Source organism: Podarcis gaigeae, assembly GCF_964106915.1.
Source record: "Podarcis gaigeae genome assembly, chromosome: 1".
Classification (NCBI taxonomy): domain Eukaryota; kingdom Metazoa; phylum Chordata; class Lepidosauria; order Squamata; family Lacertidae; genus Podarcis; species Podarcis gaigeae.
In genome coordinates, this window is record NC_139678.1 from 108,409,533 (window position 1) to 108,435,307 (window position 25,775).

Below are 25,775 nucleotides of genomic sequence, written 5' to 3' on the forward strand. Positions count from 1 at the left end.
AAATGTTTCCAAACCACCTATGATTAACACACAATTACTGAATTAATGGATAACAAGGTTATGAGCCATGATAACCTCTAGTATCAGAGGAAACATGCCTCTGAATACCTGTTGCCAGAGACCAACTGAGGGAGAGGGCTATTGCCCTTACATCCTACACATTTATTTATTTTCAAGATTTTTAGCCAACATTACTGTGACTTCCATCCCAATCATGTAAATTTACATAAACTAAAATCACAACCACAATAAAGCATATCAGTAATACAATACTGTATTACTGTAATATATGAGGGAGACAGGTGTGGCAAGCTAAAGCAATGTAGCAAAAGCCTACATGTGAGCTTGGCAGTCATATGGGCATCTGATTAGGGACTGCAGAAAGCAGGATATTGGACTAGATCATAGAATCGTAGAATTGTAGAGTTGGAAGATACCACGAGGGTCATCTAGCCCACCCTTGAAATGCAGGAATATTTTGCCCAATGTGGGGCCTGAACCCACGACCCTGAGATTAAGAACCTCATGCTCTACCAACTGAGCTATTTGGTCTCTGAACAGTAGGAAAGTTATAGTGGACTAGTTCGTGTGAGCTCAGCTCCCCCCCCCCCCCCAAAAAAAACCAACAACAACAGAATCCCGAGCCTCAATATAGCATGAGGATGCCACTATCCAAAACAAGCTGAAAAGAAAGTGACTGAGTATGAAGGCAGTGAGGGTGGGGTGAAGGCATCCATCCATTTCTCTTCAATCCAAGGCTCCCAGTTGGGAGGCCATGGTTATTGATAGCTCACTTTTCATCAAGGATATACATTACAAAGTGTCTTAAAAATGTAAAAATATGCAATGAAACAAAACACACAGTATGTGTCTTAAATACTAACAATATAATAATTGGAATTACTAAAGTCAAATGGAAGATTAGAAACATAGCTGTCAACGTTTTCCTTTTTTTAAGGGAAATTCCCTTATTCCGAATGGGATTCCTTGCAAGAAAAGGGAAAAGTTGACAGCTATGATTAGAAACCAAGCATGCCAAAATAAAAAAAGGTCTTCTACAAATGCCTTAAGACTAAAAAGAAAGGTGTGCATCATATGTCCACAGGCATGGCATTCCACACTTGAGGTACCACCACTGAAAAGGCTCTGTCTCAGAGACCCAGCCAGCCAATTTAATCTCATTTAGGGAAGATCCTCTGTTGCTGACCTTTCGAGGCTTATGAGGGAGCAGATGCTCCCTGAGGTAACTTGCCCTAAAGTCATTTGCCACTTAAAAGGCTAAAGCCAGCATTTTAGAGGCTAAAACTGCACTTTAAATACAGTTCAGTGACCACTGAATTGAGCAATCTGATCTGGGGTTCCTAAACACCAATCTGGAAACTGCATTTTGAACTGAACCGCAAAGAATCTTGTAGCAACTTAAAAAAGAACACTTTATTAAGACAGAATTGTTCATAGACTACATCTGAAGAAGTGGACTGTAGTCCACAAAAACTTATGCCATAATAAATGTGTTTGTCTTTAAGGTGCCCAAAGACTCTAAGCTGTTTTTAATGCAAAAGACTAACATGGCTACCCCTCTGGAACTAATTGAAGTTTCCAGACTGTCTTGAAAGGCAGTCCCACAAAGAGATGGTTGGCTGCATTGGGGGTCATGGTCAGCTGCACTCTCAAAGCAATCTGACTCTGTATAAGGCAGCAGCTTCTGTTCCTTATGCATTCTAGTGAATGACCCACCTACTTCTTTATCTCCATAAGCTCCCTCCCTAAAACTATTACGCTTCACATAATGCTGCCTCTCCCAGCACACTAAGACAGCTATCTCACTTTAGCCACATAAAAAAGGCCCACAAACCCAAGCCAGAACTTCATAAGCCATATTATCTCCCAAAACTCTATTAGTTGCAAGGCCCAAGAACTTACCGTTATTTTGTTTATTTTTAAAAAATGTATTATTAAGGTTCATTTATTATTCGTTATTAGGGGTTCTGAGGTCTAATTCACATCTGTAACAGTGACTGCTTGATATCGAACCGGGCACAAGCTCTTTCATTAGGTATGCCAACACACTCCAACATTTTTTTGGCATAGCAGCACACCACCACAAAGAAACATTTGTGGTAACATAGGCTTGCCATATGTCACGAAAGCGTCCTAACACGTCCTGGTTTCAGGTGAAAAAAATGGCCTAAGGCGAGAATTTTACTGAATGGACAAAATGTCAGGGGAAACCCATACATATGGCAATGCAATGGAAAAAGCAGCAGAAACAGCTCCAAAAGCTTAAAATTACTATTTGGGCTGCGGGGGGGGGGGGGGGAGATTTCTCCCAAAAAGCTCAACAATCTGGGTGTCAGGAACTTTACTTTTTGAAATGTGGCAACCCTATGGCAGCATGGCAAAAGGTGTCTGAATTGTCATAGCAGCTTACCTGACACAAATGTTTCAGCACTCAGTTCTGTTTCAAGCACCTACCACACCACAGTCTGCATATGTGAATGAGGTTTAAGGACTGCGGTGATCTCCAAAGGCAAAGCCTCACAGCTGGGATTTCACAAGCCTTCTCTAAAGCATGAAATTAAAGGAGATGGCAAACAAAGCAGCATGTAATGATTTATTTTTACACTGTGTGAATTAAATGTAAAAGCTCAATTTAAACACGAAGCTACAATTTGATAAACGAGCTAAAAATACCAGCTTGTAAATATACAGTGACATGTTAATTTCATTTCTGGCGAAAAATAGCACCCAGTTGTTTTCAACAGACATACTATGCTAACAGGAATGTGTGTGCCATAAAGAAATAGCAACTATAGTTTCCTCTAGGCATGCTGCAGCTCTCTCTTTCCCCAGAGGTCCTAGAAATATGAACTGTAGCTCTTGTATAGCAGTCCAGGAAATAATTGATCATTTGCCAGTGTCCTGTTGGCGAGTTACCACTCTTGGGACCCACTTTCAATTTCACACTATTTTGACTTTCTGGACACTGTGGGTTAATTTCTAGGAGAAAAGATGATTACATACTTGAGCTGTTGTTACAATAGCTGTTCTACGTACATCGTGCATGTGGCATTTGTCTGTGTCATCTAAAATGCAAGAACAAAAACCATACAAGAGGGTTTTTGTTTTGCTAGAACAGCAGAAGTCTTAAAATTTTTAAATTACATCAATTTCTTACAGCACGGAACAACAGGGCCCTGCCACCCCTTCACCTATCAGATGCAGCATTGGGAGGGGGGGGGTTTGTTCCAAACCTACAGCTGTATACAAAAAGGGAAAGGATAGAAGACACAAAGCTCTAGAACTTTGAAGAATCCAGAGAAGAATAGCTGTTTTGTAGTAGCTTGAAATTCAGAGATGACAGGTGTATTTCTGTTAACACTTCTTGGATAAAAGTAATCCAGAGCTACACAGAATTGCAGCCTCACAGCACAATGCAACTGCTACTGAAGCGAGACCCAAATTGGTCTCCTCAAAAAGAAGTTTTGCATCTCTATACCAATGTGCCCTCAAGCAGTAAGACACAAATCTTTGTTCTAAGTTGGAGAAAGTTTCCATGTTGTGCTGCAAATGTCTCACAATTCAATGCACGGCCGCATTCCCCATTTACAGTAAAAACCTGAATAGGGGAAGGGAAAGAATGCCCAATTCACTATCACTGTGAGAAGGTAGGGCAGGCAGGAGTGGTAAGTCTCCAAACAATCTATACTCACAATACAGGGTTTTCATTAACAAAGATACAGGTTCAATAGACAACAAGCTGAATAATCACAAACAGAGGGGGAAAAACCTGATCCAAGCATTAATAATTCAATTAGTATTCATTGAAATAACATTGATTTTAATGAATTTATTTCACAGCATTGTTGCTGCCCTATGTACTTTTTAAACTTTCCATTACAGTTTAACATTCATTAAGGCTTGGGCCTTAAATATATCCTTTTCAAATGAAAATAAAAGGATGAAGAGAAAAATCACTATAGGAGAACATTATAATGTTTAAAAACTGTTTAGCAAAATTAAAACAAAGGAAGCATAATCAATAACGGAAAAAGCACAAACCTCCAAAGTTATGTAATACATGCATTTTCATTAGAATTTAAATTTGTAATAATTTATCTATAGGCAAATTCCATGAATGTGATGCAGTAAATTCATCCTGCTATAAGATTACAAATATTGCTAGAAGATAGTGATCTTTTATATGAGCTGCAGTCTGCAACCTATATAAACAAATGAGACACTCTTCCGCCCAGCAGGTCTAAAAGGTGCCCATATATTGCTTTACAAAGTTTTTGCTGATGTGCGAATGCTTTTCCCACAAATTGTGAATGCTTTTTCCACATACCAGAATAACTTCACTTAGAATGGTATAGGCATCACTCCAGCATCCCATAAACTGCAAAAAATCTCACGTTTATCTTGCTACCCATCATTAGAGGGCAACTAGATGCTAGATACTAGATACTAGAACTGCCAACCTAGCAGTTCGAAAGCATGTCAAAGTGCAAGTAGCTAAATAGGTACTGCTCCAGCGGGAAGGTAAACGGTGTTTCCGTGTGCTGCTCTGGTTGGCCAGAAGCAGCTTTGTCATGCTGGCCACATGACCCGGAAGCTGTATGCCGGCTCCCTTGGCCAATAAAGCGAGATGAGCGCCTCAACCCCAGAGTCGTCCACGACTGGACCTAATGGTCAGGCAGGGATCCCTTTACCTAGATACTAGTATATGTCTACTTTGTGGTGTCATATGCAAGCTAAATGAACTAAGTACAAGGTATGTGAGCAAACTGCAATTTTAAAAAGCAGGGAAACCCAACATGCAAACAAATCCAAAATGCACATACAGCGTATTGAAACTGTATGGGTATGATTTTTTTCCAAAAAAATCTGTTCACCTGTGCTTTCACTTTCCAGTAGTTCACAGAATTGTAGAGTTGGAAGGGACCCTAAGAGTCATCTAAGTCCAATCCCCTGCAATGCAGGAATCTCAACTAGACCATACATGACAGATGGTCATCCAACCTCTGCTTAAAAAGGAGACAGGAGGTAGAAATCTCTATAAAGACTGCATTATGAGGCACATATTTTAAAGATGACTTTGGATTACTGTTCTCATTCGATAGCCTGAGACATATGGCCTGGCATTAAAACATTGCTTCATTCTCCTGGCAATTAATTTTTTGGCTGGGAGCTAGCATAGCATAGTGCCAACAAGATCTTGCGCAAATAGGATTTTCCAGTACTCTGTAAACCTGTTATGAGGGATCAGTGACACTTCATAAAAACTACTTCAGTTGCAAGATTGGTTGCAAGACTGAAACACACACTAAGTAAACAAAAAATTCAATAGCTCTTCTCCAGTACATGCTCAAGAACACTTAGCCTCTAAGAACTCTGGGGAGCCTGTCTGCCAAGCCATCCATGGAGAGGCTAAAGCAGCTGCTCTACTCTGAACTTGGATATGGTCTTCACTTTTCCTCTCTTTCTAGAGATTCAAGCATTGGCCCCTTGTGCTTTGTCCTCTTCTATAACAGGGAGCACCCACAATGGGGCATGTTGCAAATATGGCCCTCTAGGATACAACAGAGTTGTACACAGCTAGGTACTTTTGATGGACAGCAAATCTTGGCATCAGCAAAGCCTACTGGATTCACTTCGGTGCACTGCAATAATTTTGTAATGATCTAAATATAAATATGATCCCCTTTACATTTCTGCTGTCACACTGCATCGTGTCAAATATTTAAAAAGTGATGCAGAACTACACTGCTGTTTTCACCATTTATTTTAAAAACAAACAATAGAAATGGTTATTGTTAGCAGCAGGGTTAGAGCCAATCCCAATGTTCTTGTAGCCTGCCTTTCAGTTACAATTCTGCATTGTGAAAATTTGTCAGATGGTTTGTATTTCCCTATTAGAACCATATTTTCCCCTTTCAGTGCTTTTATTAAATTATTAGCTTCCTTAGGTTTAGATTTATGTTCAGAGAGTCAAATTATCTTCCTTTTTAAAAAGCCTCCCTGAGCCACTTTCCCAGCTTAGTTCAGCTGCAGGAAACTATAGCACTCCAAATTCTTACTTTCTTCATAAACCACACCTGTTATATTTGATATTGCTTTCAAATGAACAAAAACTGTTAATTCCGTATCTATGCAGAGTAAGGGAGAATTTAGATGGTTAAGCAAAAACTTCTCAATTTGTTTAACAGTTGCCTGTTATACAATCGGATTTGAATTGTTCCACACTAGTTTCTTAGATACATAAACGTAAATGTACACAAATCTCAGGAACATGCAGCAACAACTAATATACATCATCCACTAATATACATAATCCTTTCAGACATTCTGGTCCTTATCTGAAATTCAGCTTATCTGGAATATAAATGCAAATTCTGCCATTAAAGGAAACTATGGAGGGGGCAGTCTAACTGTCCTCCCCACCCTGTGTCTCAGGCCACATTTGATCATGCCTCAGGAATGCCTAGATCTCTGACTGACTCACAATTTCTACAATTGTGCAAGGCTTTTATTATTATTTCAGCAGTTCTGCGCACAAACTGCTTTGCTTAAAACAAATGTAAGAGATTTAATTATATTTCTATAGTTATGAGACATAGTATTATTATTATTTAAATTCATATACCACCCTTCATCTGAAGATCTCAGGGTTTCACAGCATAAAGTACAAGACAAAAACACAAAATACATACTAAAACTAAAAGAAAAGAAAACAATAACACCCCCCAAACACATTTAAAAGGATATATAGGATGTTAATAAGCCAAAAGCCTGGTTGAAGAGAAAAATATAAAAAGATGCACAAACCCAGTTATAAAACTGCCCAGTTTGAACAGACAGCTATAGAGATTCAAATATTTTGACTGATGAAACATGCATTCTTACTGCATACTGGTGCAATAAGATATATAAAATTTGCATGCCATGTCATGCGAGCTGGGAAGATAATGCATCCAATCATGAGACCATGGGCAAATTCACACAACTTCACACAAGAACAGGCAACGTTGATAAGATAGCTTTACCAGGCTGCCCCAAAGCCAAGCACGCACACACACAAACCCCCCACCATTTCTGGTAAGAGACATCACGGTCTCTCTAGCCATTGGCTGAGCTGCTGTGATGTCAGCCAAATTAGCTGATCCAGTAATTGTCATTGAATGCTCATGAACATTAAATTTTAAATGAATAAATTTGCAGCATAAAGAGCATTAGGACAGATGGAGCTGTAAGCTGTTGGAGGGAAACGCTGCAGAGAATGTGTTATGAGCCCACCAATAAGTAATGGCATGGCAAACAAAAAAGATGCCCCAAATTTTTTTGGGGGGGGGAGTCCCCGCTTTTAATATATTGTTATTTCTAGTCTTGCAATTTGAAAATGTTATTTCTAGAGGATCTCAGCAGTAGCCGTGGTCTTTAAATCAAGAGGATGCGACACACAAGCTGTACTTGAGTACCTATTAGAAGATACTGAGGAGGGACAACTTCTCAAGGGTTGAATATATTGGCTCAGTATGATACAATAGCAGAGTTTACAGTCTTTTCTTTAAAATGCTGTAATTGGCTTCTCAAAGGTACTGGAAAAGTCGTAATAGAAAAGGTCAATGGCAATATATATTTGTACAATAGTGAGATGCATTATCTTCCCAGCTGGCATGACATGGCATGTAATTTTACACACCATGCTGCACCAGCATGTGGTAACTAAGAGAGACACTGATCTCTGCTTGCTAAAATCCCAAGAACAATTGCATGCCATCATTGTAAATGACCTGTGGATGCACAGCAGTTTACATTCACATAGGTTTGCTAATCTTTCTAACAGTATATGCAAACAAAACGAATAATGGCGCTACAGAAGTCTGGAGACAGAAAATGGCATTCTGTTTATATAGAAGTTTACTTTTCTTGCTGTTTCCCTCAGTTCAGACACATGGTTCTGGCGTGTAACTAAATCCCCATGTATTTCCATGAATTCACACTGTCTTACTTCTTCTCGTTTTATTAATCTGGACCTGTGCATATTACCGTAACTTCCTGAGTCAAATACTCACAGCAGAAAAACAAAACAAAACAAAAGCTACATACATGATAATATATTTTCTGTATAAGAAAAGAACATTGTAAGAATTTGTAACTATGATGGAGTCCTGTGAAATCAAGCACAAGATATTCTAGGACAGAAAAGGCACTGGTAAGAATGGCCACAAGGGCCTGTGAAAGGTCCCAGGTTCAATCCTTGGGACTGCATGTTTAAAACATTGGGTAGCTAGTGATGAGAATGACCTGATGAACCCTAGATGGTGGAAAGCCGCTGCCCATCACAGAAACAGCAAATTGGGTATAAAGAAAATGAGATTAAGCTAGAGATAATGGTGCAAACTGCCATGCCTGATCCAACAGTTTTAAAAATAAGATTAGGCTACAGATTGTTCTAGACTTGGATCTGATCCAAAATGTATCAAGAATTTTGAGCATCCCACACCTGACAAAGAGCATAGGCCCCTAATCTTAGATCATTGCCCTTTGACCCTTCTTCACATGTATTTGAAAGGAAGGGGCAGTTGGAAGGGCTTCATACTTGGCAAAAGAAAGGTTTTACATCTCAGATCTTGCTATAGATATACAATATATGTAGGAATACTAGGAAGCAAGGGATTTGAAATTATTATTATTATTATTATTATTATTATTATTATTATTATTATTATTATTATTATTATTATTTAACAAACAGTTATTTACCAATGCTGAGAAAAGGCCCAATCTCATGTGACTATTTACATGGTAAAGGTTTGTTGGTTCACATGTTTACCTAGCCAAATGGACTTTTCACTATCATCTTCTGGGGCTCACATATCTGCTAAAATATGCCACATCTCATAGCTTCTCATAGCTCTACCAAAACTAAAGTATCCTAAGAGATGATAAATTTCACATTGGCTTGCCTACTGAAGGCTTTCTTGGTGTATATTTTTTTTCTTAATTCATTCCAGATCCCTTGTAAATTGTAAAACTGTCATCACATTCTGGTGAATTTGCCCCCCCACCCCAATTTAAGAATTGTAATATCACTTCCATCTATCCTGGAGAAACACCACATATTAATGAAGTACTATAGTGAAGATGGTCTGTTGTGGCTTTCAGAGCCCTTCAGTCTAGTGGAGCCTTTTAGCAATAGAACAGAAGTTCATAGTTTGCCTCATCCATTTGGCCTTGTAGAGCTCATCTGTGGTATTTCAGCTTCTCAGGTTCCTACACACGTAGGTTAGAGGAAATGTTGCTGATGATCAGCAAAACAGTGAAAGTGCCTATACATAAAATGTTAAGGTAGAGTAATTTCTCATCGCCATAGTAAGTGAAAACATTTTCAAACTGACAGTGTCCTTTTAAAAAACAGGCTGCACAAGGATTTTGCCCAAGACTGTGAAAAATTGGTTTTCAAACCATGATAGTTATTTTAATGCTTTAGTGTGCATTGGTAAGTACTGCATAATCTGTCTCTAAACAATAATAATATGTTAAACAGTAATCATGTAAAAAGTAAAAAAAAAAAGTGACTTAAAATATATCTTCCAGTCTCTCTGAAACAAAGCAAATTTTAAATAACTTGACATCCACATTCAGTGTTAATACCCCCATAAAACACAAGCCAATACCACCCCAGGTACGTGAGTGGCACCAGAGATGAAATTTTCTGAACCAGAATTGTTCCTAGAGTAATATTTTGTGGTTTCAAACAATTCAAAAGCAATAGTATTAGCTGAGAGTTTTTTTTTTAATGTGGCTTTTTTCAATGTGGCTTTTTTTGAGAATCCCCCTTTCCCCTTTTTGCAAAAATCTTCCCCTGCTGCCACCACTTTGGCATCAGAAGCACATATGAAGGTAGGATGTTCTGGGGTTGTATCCAATGAAGTCATCCCATTCATGCAAGGGCTTACTCAATGGAACTTCTCCACCTCTCCTCTCCCTGTATCACCCAAACCGCTCTGAAGGTTTGGAGAAAATCCCAGAACATGGAGTGAAGGACAGGGAGAAGCAGCTCCATTATGCTAGTAGAAGACCTTGCGCAAACAGGACAACTTCATTGGGTACAACCCCCTATATTTTCATTTGGATGCAAAAAGAAGCAAAGACCATCACAAAATTCATAAAGAACAGTTTTATTTCTCTAACATTTTGTTTTAAAATCTGTATTAGGGCAATACCTTTACTAGGCCAACCAAAATGTCACAAAATAGTGTGGAAGCTTTCGAATTCCCTGGAACTCTTCATCAGGGTAGGTGATAAACAAAGCACAGGGCAGGAGACTGGCTGCAGGTGAAGCCATTAAGATAGAATTTGAGCAAACACTCAAATGAGGCATTTTCAATTGTTTTCTGTAGTAGCACAGTAGTACATTAAATTTCTTCATACCATGCACATTCTGATATTCTGGACAATTTTCACTCATACTTCAAACCACCAAAATGTTTTAGTAAATGTCCTAGTAGAATTTTACATTGTATTTTTAATTTCTATTCCCCCCCCCCAATAAAAAAGTCACCAAATGGCTACAGCTATTTCTAAAGGAAAGGTTATTAAAATCCGTCATGATATCTGAAAGCAACAGGTTTTATATTTCACTAAAACTCCCTTCAATGATGCTTTAATTGCTACAATGCCGGAATTCACAGGCATCATGTACCGAATCCTTTAACATTTACTTAACAGGATGTCGAGCACCCTGACCTCAACAGGAGCTCTCAGATCTGAAATGTGTTTGTCAGAACATATTAAAATTGCAATGTAGACAGGGCATTTAGTATTTAACATAATGCTAGTCAAGATGGACTTTAGCATTCACAATATCACACACTGAGTGCAATTAATCTGAGGTGCAGCAGGGATAGGAACTATTACCACCCCTTCAGCATGTCTTCACAGTCACTATTACAAAATATGCACAAGCTGTTCCCACCTCCCCCTATAAAAACAAGACCAAGAGGGTGGAAAAATCCACTGCTTTTTAGCCACACAAGACTGATCAGAGATTGTTACACTGTAAATTATAAAATGTAGCTCACATTTGTTACCTTCACACATACAATGTTATATTGCAGTAACTTCCAAAGTAAATTATGTTCATTACTTAATTTCTTTACCAGCCTTAAATTTCCAAGCCAGGTGGGATGGGGTTAACAAAACAATGTTATACCCCAGAAAAGGAAAAAGAAGCACAAGCTCACTCTCCACTTGGAGAGTGGAACTTCCTGAAACTTCCCACAGCACTGTACTACATTTTCTCTGCTTTGGAAATGCAATGCCGCCCTGGGCTCTTTTTGCAGGAAGGGGCAGGATGTAATAATCAATAATAAATAAACATGGAATGGCCATAGATCACTAGTGAAGTGCATATTTTGCATACAGAAGTTCCCATGTTCAATCTTTGGCATCTCCTGGTAGGCCGGGGAAGACATGCAACTCTGGAGTGCTGCCAACAGACAGCATAGACCACACTGAGTTAAATGGATCTAACTCACTATAAAGCAGTTTCCCATGTTACTAACATGGGTCTCTGGCTGAGATTTCTGTTTTTCTCACATCTACTGGCTATATAGAAAGGTATTTCATTTCCATGGAGAATTAGGAGTGATTTTCCTCTATCTATTATAGTATCATTACTCTGATCACCACGTCATCATAGAGGAGAAACCCTGTTGACTTTCTTTTCCCAAGATCAAACACATCAATTTCCCCTATTTTCGCTCAAGTTGATGGAGTGGTGAAATTAACTGAGCCTTACCAAATGAACTTCATGGCCTAGTCAATTTCAGGAAACCTTTAAAAGTATGTCAGATGGTGCGGCTGTGCAAAGAGGGGAGTGGTTTTCTTATGAATATTTCAAACTTTTAAAATCAAAGCAGCAAACAGCAACACGAAAAGAAAAGAAAAGAAAAACTGGCAGTATGACACAGAAGGATTTCTTGCACATGCATTGCAGTTATTTCCTGTAGTAAATAACAATGCATGTGAAAAAACAGATATCACAGATTTATCACTCAATACTGAGCTTTCATTTGACCCAGCAGCAACTGAAATGTCCTCAATGGATAAAGTTCACATATTTATTTCAGAATGATCAAATAGAATGATCATGACTGCATAAACAAGTTTTAAATTTATTTTTATTTTATTTTGTTTTCATATTCACCAACAGCCAGTGCAAAATGGCAAGGAGGCTTAGAAGAGTGAATATCACATTACAACCACTAGTACACAGCCTTGCACAGCCTTGGGGAATGAATTTGCTTTTAATTTGTAGAGGCATGCTCTAAGGGTTGTTCAAGTATTATCAATGTTTAACATTCATCCTGAAGAGCAGCTCTGGAAAACTCAAAAGCTTGCTGGCTCGTAACTGTTTAATGGGTCCCAATAAAGGTGTTACCTTTCTATAGATTTTGGATTTTATCTAAACTTTTTGCATGATAAAAGTAGATGCCTTTCTGGCAATTATATTTATATTTTGTCACACTATTTATTTATGACCCCCACCAGATGAAAATAATCATTTCCCCTTTCTTTAACCTAATAACACCAACCCAAATTCCTCCCAAGGCCCCAAACCTTCCATGTTCTAAACATTAATTCCTAACCCAATGTACTGTCTTGCCTCTCAGATAGAAAACTCAGACCTCAAATTCCCCATATTCTTTTTCTACCTCTCGCAAGGGAGGTACACCCACCCACACCCTCAACATATACACACAGGTCATGACATTTCCCCAGTTCATGTTATATTATTTCACATCCCACTACTCCACACTGACAATCTTTCCACATCAAAGGACCAAACATATAAAATGCAGACTGTGTTCTAGAAGCCTATAATATGCATAGAAGTTCTACATAAATGAGCACAATCCAGCCAAAGTTAACAGTGATTGCAATGGGAGAGATATAAGTATGTACCTCTTTCGCTGCCCCATAACCCGCTCTGTAAGAGATAGATTTCTTCCAGAGTTGCTGAAAGGACAAGAGCACTGGTCAAATTTACAGAAAAATTGACTTCCTATTTGCAAATAACAATGACAAGATCATTCAAAAACTGGCAGTGTTCACAGTAGCTTTGGCCTAAGCTAAACAAATGCATATAGATCCCCATGTCTTTTATCTGCAGTACTGTACAGGCAATTTTTAGTATTTGTTCAGGTCAATGAACTCGTGAAAGAATTTAATGATGTTTATTTCAGTCATGTTTTCACGTTCTTTCCAACCATATCCTTCATTTAATTCCTGAAGTTGGTTTTATGTTTTTGTAAAAAAATTACTTGGGTGCAAATTTGTCTTGCGTGTTTACCAATACCCTGCTCAAAACCCCCACAACTTCATAACACATTGCATAATATTTGCAACAGCTCATAATAGGACAAATAAATATTTATTCTTCACTTTTCCACTGAAATCAGTGAAACAAAGTGTTTAGCTGTGGCTGGATATGCTCAATACATATAATTATTCGTATAAAATATTGGCACTGTACAACTGGAAGACCAAACAGCATATAAGAGACAACACTATAAACATAATATTGTGAGCTGCTTGACTGGAAGATATAAGTAAAAAAGCCAAAATGTGGTTTTTTTTGGGGTGGGGGGTGGGGAATTACCTTGCAAATATGCAGAGCTAAAAAGGAATAAAAATGTTACCAGCCAATTCATAACTAGTATCCGAACTAACCCATGAACTTTTAGGTTAATCATTTTTATGCATCTAAAGCCAAAATCCAACTTTCTGCAGAAGGCCTACCCTCCTCCTCATGCCAGAAGAAACCTGCAAACAGGGTTTTTAAATAGCGCAATATGAAGGAGAAAAAGGTTCAGTGAAGCAGCAGCGTCATGACACTCAGAATATGGTGAAAACAGCTTCCAAGAAGTCTACTATCTTAATGGCCTTTGATGTTTACTGTACACTTGCAGCTTCATTACAACACTTAGCAAGCATCTGCCAAGATGGTAGGACTGAAAGGAAAGAGATAAAAACCCACCTTTGCCTCAAAATGGGGGCAGGGGAGATCAGATATGCCCATTCTTTTGTCAGAAAGACAAATGTTGTTGACAAGGGCAAAAGGAGATCTAGAAGCATAGCTATAATTAAAACTATTACTGATCCCCAGGGGAAAAAATCCTGGCAAATCCAAAAGCAAATGGAGGCATGACAAATATATACACACAAAGTGGTACCTCTGGTTACGAACTTAATTCATTCTGGAGGTCCACTCTTAACCTGAAACCGTTCTTAACCTGAAGCACCACTTTAGCTAACTGGGCCTCCCTTCTCATCCTGAGGTAAAGTTCTTAACCCGAAGTTACTACTTCTGGGTTAGCGGAGTCTGTATCCCAAAGTGTTTGTAACCTGAGGTACCACTGTGCATACAAATGTGTGCATATGCACACACATTGGTAAAATGTTTTAGACAAATGTGAAACCTCACTTCCAAGATTTGGACTCTCATCATATTTGCTGTCATCTAGTGTGTAACACAACATAAAGAGTAACCAGAAGATTTACAATCCAAAGATGAAGATTTTACTTTGCCATGGTGAATTCACTTCATAAAACAGAGAGAGAACACTTCAGTAGAAAATGTTGGCAGACCTCTTGGGAGTAACAGGGCACATTAATTTATATGACATGCTGCCCTGTTTCTCTTATAGAGGCCCATAGGAGGAGTTTGCTACCCTGAGCTTTTACTTAGGTCCCTAATGAAAATAAAAATGTTTTCAGCCCGTTAGTTGGGCACTTTAAACTATCATGCATGCCTTTCTTTGTATGTCCACCTCTCACCCCTGCAATTTTTTAAAAAACAAATATTACCTCTAAGTATATATGACTAATACGATTCAAAATTTATAAGATGCAATTGAAACAGCACAAGTGACACACACTTCAGTGTGCTGTTATTGGGTGCAATGGACACCCTAAAGCACACAAAAGTCAAGAATCATACTGCTGCTATTGCAACCTTTTGTACAAGCAATATTATGATGTGTTCTAGTTAGTGCATTTTTCAATGCAAAAAGTGAATATTTCATGGGAACAAAACCCTTTAAGTCCCTACTGGTCTTTTCATGGATTTGTTTGCTTCTGCTGTGTGTGCTTTTCTGCAGCCCCAACAAACTGCTGCTATATGGCCATTTTTAGGGCTCCTCTCTAGCTAGCCAAATCAGGAGTCACTCAGGGCAAACAAAAGCATGTCTTCACTGTCTTTACTCTGAAAGGGGTGGGTGAGAAAGGAGAAACTATAATGTGGATCAGAGAGCCAAAGGAAAGGAGAGACTATGATTTGTTTCAGAGATCCTGTGAGCAGAACTCTGTTCATGGGCTGTGCCTACTTGCAGAAATGATATTTTCAGATCCCCCTTCACTGCCCCCCAAAATCTCAAGAGCTGTCTGACCCCCCCTCACCATGGTGGGGCAGGGGCAAGCAAGACTGTAGAGTCCAACTCCATCTTTCTGCGGTTTCACGCTTAGAGTTAAGTAACGTGAGAGGGAAGTTAGGATCAGGGTTGTAGCCTGGGTAGGCTAAAAACAGCAGCATTTATGCAGTGCACTCTTTGTTAGATGAGATTATGTAATCCATAATGATTTAAAGATCTAATGTCCTCCAGGCACTGCCATCTACCCCATGTGTGGCCCCTGAAATGGTCAGTTCTGTATCTGGCTGTTAGTCAATTGAAAGAAAGGAGTTGTTAACATTTAAACACCACAGAATCAGATGGCTTAAAACAAGGTAAAAAAGCATGTCATTTTGGCAAAACAGTCAAGGCAGCAAAAAACCATGAATTGTGCCAGGAAAGGCCAATTGTCAAAAAAATTGGCTAAATGTCCTTCTGTTTCAGACAATAGCTTATAAAAAAATTAAGAGTCAGTTAAACTAATTCACTTTAGAGGAGCTTGCCATCATAAGGCTGACAGAATTCCAGTAGTTCAATAGTGAGACACAGAAACTGTCGATGGTCCCTCAAGCAATTAATTTTCTCCCAGCTCTTCACAACTGCATTTCAAGAAGTATTTGCAGGATCCTACCCACACTTACCAGGTAATGCCCAAACAAAACAGTGCTGCCACATCCTAAGCCTTATCAGAAAGTTGAAAATAGTGACTCACTAAGAGAGAAAACACTAAGCAATATTTTAATTACGTGCTTCATAATAACTACTAAAAAAAACATTAAACTCAGACTAATCACACTTGTTACCTAACAGAGTTAGACTTCTGTAGGTGCAGAGTGAAATATTTAGTTCATTATCTATATACAATGCATACTAAAAATAGCTGCTTACATAAAACAAAAGTCTAGGGTCCAATTCCTACATGCAAACAGTGACACGGAGGCTGTTCAAAACTCACAAGTTTATATAGTCTGCCAGATGGGTCAAACAAAAATAAGACGATATGGGAAACTGATATACATATTTAAACAAACAAAGTCCTCAACTCATGGTTTGTAGCCTGACCTGAAGTGGGTTGCAAATGGAAGTTAGGTATGGGGCACTGTTCATGGGCAACAAACAATCAATATGGTAGTAGTAGAATGTGTGTAGAATAAAAGCTCCCCCCACTTGAAAATAGCTTCCAGACAGTCTTGAAGAAGCTGGCCTTTCAAAATTGTTAGGAAAAGGGTATGTTACACTTGACTGTAGCACCTTCTACATACAGGATAGCCAAAACAAGCTTCTAAAAAGGGATACTGTTAAGACAGAGAAGGCACAGAAAATGACCATTTAAATAATGACAAGGATGGAACAATTCTGCTGTTGAGGAAAAGTTACAACAGGGGAAGCTAACATGATACCCTTCTGGATGTTTTGGAGCATGGGTAAAACACTATACTATTTTAATATCCAAAATTATTGTGTGTAAATTTTTTTAATGGAGAGCAATTTTCATAGTAAACGTGAGAATGCAATTCATACCTAGAATCCAATCTTAAGTGAGTACAATCGAGAGAAAGGCAATTGTAGTTGGTTTCAGTGGAATTAATTTCAATGGACTTAGTTCATACAGACATTTCTTTAAGACAAGGTCCTTTTAATAAAATGAACTGGGAAGCTCTTCTGGGCATGAGTAGGAACTCCCATACCCATAAAGCAAATGTTATCAGGACATTAGTAGTTAGGATCAGGGTATTAATCCTTTGATTTAGCTACAAAACAGATCTTATTGAAATAATTTGTGAATATGTTCCTATGTGCTTGGTCATCCCATCCGTTAGGGGGAGAAGGGGAAACAAATAGGGAGAATGCAAATTTGCAATGCACAAAGTGTACAGTATACAGTGTTTACATAGGATAAGAATTATCTAGCTAGATCTACTACCATGCAGCAGATTTTACGTTCTTTGGGGGATTCTAGGTGTGTTTTTCAAAAAGCCATTCATGAAACTATATTAGAGGTGTCTGGCTTCTATTAATGTTATGTCCTTTGACATCCAGTCAGAGAAAGATAAAAGATGGCATTAACTTCTCACAGTGGAGTGAAATGAACATGTTAAAAGAAATGAGCAAATACTAAATAGATGTGCAATGCAAGGTGACCCAGTCGACTTTAACAGAGTACCAAAATATAATCAAATAAAACCTATGATCTTTAGACTGGAAAAATGGTGAGCCAGGAAGGCAAACACAATTTTTAAATCTGCAAAGACCAACTGAAATAAATCATGCATAAATTGTAACATGCAGCTGAGTCCGCTACAACCACTTGATCCTTGCAAGGGCATCAATATTGAAAGGGTGAGCTTGAGTCAGGGTGAGCTCAGCTTTCCTTGGAACATCATCCCTCCTGCTACTCACTCTCTCCAGATTATACAAACCACAGAAGCATCAATGCAAACAATCTATTATATACAAAGTGAAACTGCACTCTATTTCCCTCCATCACTCTCTGTCTAGTAAGCCCAACAGCTAGCTGTTTTTTTGAAGATAGCCACCAGCAAACCTGTTTGAAACTGGGAATGGGCCTTCTTCTGCCCAAAAGCACCATTCTTAGATTCAACTACTTTTTAAGCTTATTTAAAATTTATCCTTTGCTTTTCTATTAAAATACAGTGGTACCTTGGGTTACATACGCTTCAGGTTACATAAGCTTCAGGTTACAGACTCCGCTAACCCAGAAATATTACCTCAGGTTAAGAACTTTGCTTCAGGATGAGAACAGAAATTGTGCTCCGGTGGCGCGGCGGCAACAGGAGGCCCCATTAGTTAAAGTGGTGCTTCAGGTTAAGAACAGTTTCAGGTTAAGAACGGACCTCCAGAACGAATTAAGTACTTAACCCGAGGTACCACTGTAATAACCCAAATGGCTTAAAAAATAAATACAGCAAAGTATGTCAAGAAAATGTTCCCATTCAATTGAATGGAAAGCACAACATCAATTAAGACAAGAGAGGCAGCCACACTAAAACTTCAAAAGAAACATAAATAAACATCAGTTCTGAAGGATAGCCCTACCATTGTGCAGAACAAGGTGACTACCTGGAGTCAGGGTACAGTGGAGAGGGCAGAGATGGGTATGCTATGGCACCTATCCTTTGTCCCCTAAGTAAGTCTGTTGTTCTCGGATGCAGCGAAAGAAAGATACTGTCCTGTCACCAGTGTTGAATTAACTGTGACACGTGTTGGTAACCTCTCATTTGGACTATTGTGTGGGGCTATTCTCTTGCAGTTAGTGCAGAACACTGCAGCCCTTATCAGGTACATATCACACTAATGCCCTCAATAATTCTGAACCTGAAAAACCATATTCCCCTCCACTGTCCAGTAAGTTTTGCCACAACCTGATTAGGTTGTGGTAACATGGAGGCTAGCTTTTTCATTAGTGGTATCGGTGTTTTGGAATGCCCTCCTTGCTAAAATGCAAGAAACTCCATCAGTATTGACATCCCACCAGCTCTTAAAGACACAAGAGTACTCATAAAGTACTCCTCTCCACCTGCACATCAAGCAAAAATATCAGCTCAAGTAATATCCACCAAACTATGGAACTGCTGCTTCAGAGGTAGTTCAACCCTATCCAGAACAGATTGGATCCATTTCCAAATCTCCAGAACAGTTGATCAACTACCTTGTCTGACTAACTTTAGGATTTGTTCACTCTCATCCACCCCATCTACACTGGAAAATTTCCATGTGATAGCAAGCAGTCCTGGCAACTACCAGCAGACTTTGCATGCAATGGCAATTATTCATATAGTAATCTGCTCTAGATATTAACAGCCCCAGTATGACAAATATGGGAGATATCCAATGCCCTCATTTCATTACCACAAGATTTCCATTTGTGTAACAGAACCCTTCCTTCCTCTCTCCAAATCTATTTTGGAAGGTTGGGTGAACCCCCAGAACAGATTTAAAGGGAGGATTAAGGAGAGGAGAGGAGAGGAGAGGAGAGGAGAGGAGAGGAGAGGAGAGGAGAGGAGAGGAGGAGAGGAGAGACAAAGTTCCATTGAACAGGCATGGCTGGGCAAGATTGATAAATAGTCTGACTTTGTATAAGGCAGCTGCCTATGTTCCTAAATGCTATCCCAACACAAACTAGACAGCCATGTGCAATCAAAAGGTCCTAGAATGCTCATCATTTGCCTGCTGCCATGCCGGGGGTGGTGGTTAGAATGAATTGGAAAGTATTTGTGTAAAAGATTTTGAAGGCACAGGGTGCTTGAAGAGCTCTGCTAAAGAGAATAAAATACATACTATGTTGAAACTGCATACCAAAGATATCTAAAGATTGCATTCAGGCTTCAAGTACTTCTTAACCTCTCCAACCAGATTCATGTCACCAAGAATATAACTTAATAGACTGAGAAGTTATATCTAAAAGGGAAAACTGCATCTTTACATTATAGGATGGTAATAAAATCCCATAGCAATTATCCCATTGTTATGCTCAAAATAGGTACACTCTTTCATGCCTTAATTTTATGTTTTGCTTTGCCCTGTGCTAAAAGCACCAACATAATTATGCCCTCCAAGGTCCTTGCAAAATCTGCTCAGAGTGATTATTTGACTCTCTTTTTATTTGTGGAAAGTAGCTAATATTGTTTCAGGCTTTTTATCAAAATAAATGCATGATTGGCTTTAACCATTTTTCCCCCTATAATTGTTTAAAAAACGAGTTTGCTAATAGATGGAAGAGAAGAAGGTTAAATACTTTAATTTCCAACTTGCACACGCATGCATTGTAAGGAGTTTCTCATTTTGTGTAATTTAGGCACAACCACAGGACATAAATGATAATGTAAAAAAATAAAAACCCACCAAAAAAGGAACATGATGGTGTATATTACATGTGAATATGATTTCTGATTAATAATGGTGATTCAAATATATTAGTTCCCATTTAGAAGATACAATTGCAAACTATTTTTATTTTTATGAATGCTTATGTGAAATAGTTTTAAATTTATCTTCACCATAAACCTAGAGCCTAAATCATCATTCAACTGTTGCAACATCATTCAAATATATAGTGCTGTTTTTTATATTAGTAATTAAGCCCATTCTATTTCATCATTCAAAATGTTTGAAAACTATTTATAATTCCCATTTAGAAAACCATGCCTAGGCAGCCACTATAATTCATTTCACAGATTTCAAAATAAAGTTTCCAAATATGGATCTGGAACCTTCCTACATATCTTTCTATGAATCCTTACATTAAGTCTGGTACTTATGTGAACACCACTAGTTCATATTTCTCACTTAAAGCACAGTCAGCCAGTTCAAATCATTTGCTTGCCTTTCAGGCTTACTTTGCAGGTTCTTGGTCTAAATGGTGTTGCAACCAAGCATCAAAAGCAATGGGTAAAGGGATGGTTGCAATGCCGAGCACTCAGCATTACAGGATCTTTCTGTAGCACTTCATTAAATTGCCCCTCCCCTATTGGCCATGTCCAGACCAGATCAGCCTTAAACATAAATATAGGTACTTTAGTCCATTGACTTCAATTTGTATAGAGTAAGGCAAAACAACATAACGCTACTATCATAAATATGAAAATGATGGGGTGTTAATGTCTTACAGAAAAATCACAATGGAAATCTGTTATACTTGTAAATCAAAACGCATGTTCCTAGTTCCATTTGCTTGGCTTACAGCTGCCTTGTAAAGTGCTTCCAACAGATGTCAGATGGCATTGCCAGATGTCTATTTCTTCACATCTCAAAGCAATGCATATTAGTCAATGAAATGTTACTTCTCTCACTTATCTGTGCATTCAGAAACACTCGCATGTGTTTGTATAGGCTATGGGAGAACTGTAATGCAGGGCTGTATAACCTAAATGACCTCAAGGGCCATTCCACTTTTTGAAGGGCCAAGGACTGCAACCGTAATTTTATCGCCAAAATTGTCAGTTCCACCTCAGCTTAATGCACATTAATCTCTTTATCACTTTAATTTGTCCTTAGCTACTTTGGCATGTGAATTTGTCCAGTGCATAATACACCATCAAGCACCAGTTCTATAGGAAATTATTTTCTGTCTTGGAATGCTAACTGGACATGTGCAGGTCTGCAGGTTTCCTGTGAAGTTTTAGTGTTTTCAAGAGTTTTCAAGAAGGGATAGCAGCTGGGAATTGTAGTTTCCAGAGCTCTGTGTGCCTGAGATGACGTTATGAGTATGTGCATGGCACCCTGAAACATGTTCTTACCTAAGCATCTGAGATCTTTACCAAGTACAGTGGTACCTCCAGTCGTGGACAGGATCCATTCCGGAGCTCTTGTCGGATCCCAAGGTTTCCGCAACCGGAGGTGCCTGTTCTGTGCACATGTGTGGCGCGATAGAGCACTTCTGCGCATGCGTGCAGCGAAACCTGGAAATATATTTCTGGGTTTGCTGAAGGATACATAACAAGAGGCGCACGTAAGTAGAGGTACCACTGTACTCTGTTGCCTTGTGAACAGCGTTTTTTGCTTTCGTATATTAAACATGGAAGGGTATTATTCCGACAGCCAGACATGTGTGAAGTAAATACATTTCCAAATATTAATAAGGTTGGGGGGAAAAGAAGTATCTCATAACCAAATAAAATCTCCAGGTCTTGACCAGGAAACAAACTTGTAGTATAGGCATGGTTGTGTAAAAAGCACAGACTGCAAAGCAGCTAATACACAGTATTGAAGAGGAATCACAGAATTGTAGAGTTGGAAGGGACCCCAGGGGCCATCTAGTCCAACCCACTACAATGCAAGAATTTCAACTAAAGCATCTGTGACAGATGGCCATCCAACCTTTGTTTAAAATCTCCAATGAAGGGGACTCCACCTCCTTCCAAAGGAGACTGTCCCACTGTTGAGCAGCTCTTACTGATGTTTAGTTGGAGAATATTTGAGACTTTGCCTTCTTGATTTTTTAACAACCTGTGCTCAGTTATTTGACATAAATACACACACAGTTTGCTGGATCACAGTCAAATTAGTGAAGTCCATTGATTTCATTGGATCTAATCTGAGAATGCCTTGCTTGACTACAACCCTTAATATTTATTTTGGTTGTTCTGAGAGGATTGTATATTTAAAAGATTCTAAATTTTTATGAGAAATGGCTAAGAATGTTAGAGGAACAATACATGTTTTGGATTAGAAGACCAAGCCAAACACACACACACCCCACACATACTCTGAGGTTTAATACACCCGGTTTTGCTGCTTGACGTAACACTGACTTAACACTGGCTGTGGGTTCGGGTGTAAGTCAGATCAGTTTTCATGGCCTACAGACTGATAGGATAACTTCTGGCACAATAAAGTACTGTACTACTTATGCATCAGCTAAGAGAAAACAAAAGGAAGACACCTTTATAAATACTTCTGCTGATTTATATGAGTAGGTGCTTATTTAAAAATAATTACTTTTAAGTAGACATATAATACATCTGACGACAACGTCAAGGCCACAGCTCTCTCAGACTTGGATTCAAAGACCTTCATACAGGCAACTTCTGTAGAATAGGGCACATGGCCACCAAAGAGTGATGAGATAGGAATTCAATTAGAATGAAGCTCAAGGACCATCATTTGGAAACCTCTGCTCTAGGGGATACAACCATGTGACTAACGCAGCTGGATACAAAACTTCGTTTTCAAAACTAGGTAAGAGAATAAGAACAAAACCATTTCAATTGAAAAGCTTTTATGATACGGTGTTCAACTTTTCACTGAAGGTTAGAGAGACTTTTCTTGAATTCAGTAGTCCTACTTAAGGATAACAAAATCATATCATTGTTAAGGGCCTCAGAAATTACAGCACTACATGATAAACTGCTCTGTCTCTGTTTTATATTAATACTTCATACATATAAGCTGCTCTAAATTTAATGCTCTTGTAAGGAAGGTTAAATACTACAAAACTTCCATACAGCAAAAGCCTGGAACTCTTAATGCATCAGATTTTCTACTTGGTGATTGTTCAGATGGTATTACATCTTAATGGATTCCTTTTTAAAGAACTAGATTGTGATTAATTGCAGTGCATGATTATGTACATGAAAAGGATTGGTCTGAACCTTTGCCCTAACCATACACCAGGGTAAAAGGAAGTTATAAAAAGGTGATCATTTAATCATTTTACTGAAATAAAACTGTGACATCTTAGCAGACACAAACAATCCTATTTATGTGTTAAATGAACACCATTTTTATTGCCCAATGTAAATGCAAGTCATGCACAACAAATCAAGCAGGTGTCTAAAAGGGGAAAACATTCTTTTGAGCATTAACCCTTGGCAATATTTGTGTTTCCCAAATTAAGCTGGAAATAAGCCAGTTTAGTGTAATGCCTAGAACACTATTTGGACATGGGAAACATCAATGCAAATATCTACATAGCCATCATTTTTCTAGATAGCTATGAGCATGTTACCATCTCTCTGCCAAGTTACAGAATTATTGTGAGGATAAAATGGGAGAGACATATATACACCAGCCTTAAAGGAGAATAGGATAAAAAGGAGATTGCAAGTGCTCCTTTGTTATTTATTAACACACATAGAGGACATACTCCAGATTTATATAATGACAATTAAAATAGACACTACTTGTATAGAAAACTAACAGAATTAGAATGTGTGTGTGATTTATTTATTTAGTCTGTGCGCACATGTGTGTGTTTGTGCACGCACATGCACACATGTACACTCTTCAGAAAGCACATGAGAGGACAGCAAAATAGCTTTGTTTTAACATTTACTGCAAAGCATGCCAATATTTGGCCACAGTATTATAGCAGACCTGGGTGCAAGTGCTAATCAAGTGGAAATGCTAGTAGACATTTATTAGCATTTATTTATAAAATCAAATACTCCTTTTTTTAAAAAAAAAGCATACACGAAATGGTTTTCAATTTTTTTAAGAGTACATCTTTTGAGGGTAGGCTCAATTTGCACAAAGCGTGTTCTCCTTCAGGGAGAGCACGTGTTGCGGTGGGGTCTACTGAGCCACCCCTTTGTTGCTGGGTAAGTTCTCCAAGATGGCCAGGGGGCATTGATTGGATTGCCGAGTTGCTGGGGCAAAAGTTATGTTGCAATTTTGGTGGGAGGGGTAAAAGGTTTAAATACTCTGCACGCAGCCTTGTACTTTCTCTTTTGCTGCGTGCAACGGATCACCCGCCCACCCGCCCTAGAATAAGGGGTTTGTTGCGTTGACCTTGCTATGCCTGTCATGGGGTCGTCTGCCTTTGAGCAGGGGCCTGGTAGGAATTTTTCCACCTGGCAAATTGGCTGGCTGGGTGGTTTTTGCCTACTGCGTAGCAAATCGTCACAACTTGTAAGGTTGTGGTTAGGCATTGGTTATAAATCTGGTGGCGGAGGGGTTTAGGATAGGCTGGGCCTACCCCTCCATGGAGGGGTTCAGGATAGGCTGGGCCTGCCCCTCCATGGTTGCTGCGGAAAGGGAATTCCGTTAAAGGAATCCTGGGGCTTGCCATCTTTTCGTCCAATCCCTGGAATGGGACTAGGGCCGGCAAGCCTTCGGGGAGCAGGCGGGTGAGAGTTGAGGGTCTGTGTCTCAGCTCCAATTCTTCCCCGACTTGCTTTCCCCTGCACTGTCTTTCGGTGGTGCCCGGAAGTCAGTTCTGTCCCCAGGCGGAGGGACAGATAGTCTTAACCAATGCCTAAACAACCACTCACAGTTTGTATTTTAATAAAGTTGTGGCCAAAATCATGCCAAAAATCTTAAACAAAAATTACGTGTCCGTTGTGAGTTATTTTGGGGGGTGGATTGGGGACCTCAACACGCAAATTCATATTTGTGTCTAAAAATTAATAAGACTTGGACTAATCTCTGCCTGAGATGAAAATTGTTTCCCTAGTCTATCGATTGAGGCCCATATGAATAGACCTATGCCCACCTGAAGGGATCCAGAGCAGATAACATTTTGTATGCACCTGATGAGCACTGATCAGAATAGGATTAATGTACAGTATATATATCCCCAATGCTAGATGCAGCAAAAGTGAAGAAGTCATTTGTCTGTTAGCCACAAGCTGATTCAAGTACAGATACAGTACCAGTTTCAACATATGGATGGCATTTAATAATCAAGTATTTAGACACATACATGAAATAAAATATGATTTGTGTATCCTGGGATTTGTGTATCCTGGGAGTTCCCACTGGGAAAAAAGAAACCAACTGAGATATTTGCCGTGCATCCAACAATGCAATTCAAATGGACTTGTTCAAGTTCAATCCTGTTTAGAAGAAGGGAAAAAC

The 25,775-nt window shown here is 38.9% G+C and overlaps 1 protein-coding gene and 1 long non-coding RNA gene across 5 annotated transcripts in view; one reads left to right on the plus strand and one right to left on the minus strand.

The window, feature by feature from the left end:
• Window positions 1-25,775, plus strand: part of LOC310833322 — a 400,786-nt gene that overhangs the window by 76,871 nt on the left and 298,140 nt on the right. The gene's annotated exons all lie outside the window — the stretch shown is intronic.
• Window positions 1-25,775, minus strand: part of FIGN (fidgetin, microtubule severing factor) — a 124,632-nt gene that overhangs the window by 62,708 nt on the left and 36,149 nt on the right. Inside the window, exon 3 of one of the 2 annotated variants that reach the window (XM_083707567.1) lies at window positions 12,973-13,026. The exons of the other annotated variant lie outside the window; for it this stretch is intronic. Within the exon in view, the coding sequence (XP_083563693.1) occupies window positions 12,973-13,026 (54 nt within the window). The remainder of the gene's footprint in view (window positions 1-12,972; window positions 13,027-25,775) is intronic. 2 annotated transcript variants of the gene reach the window in all.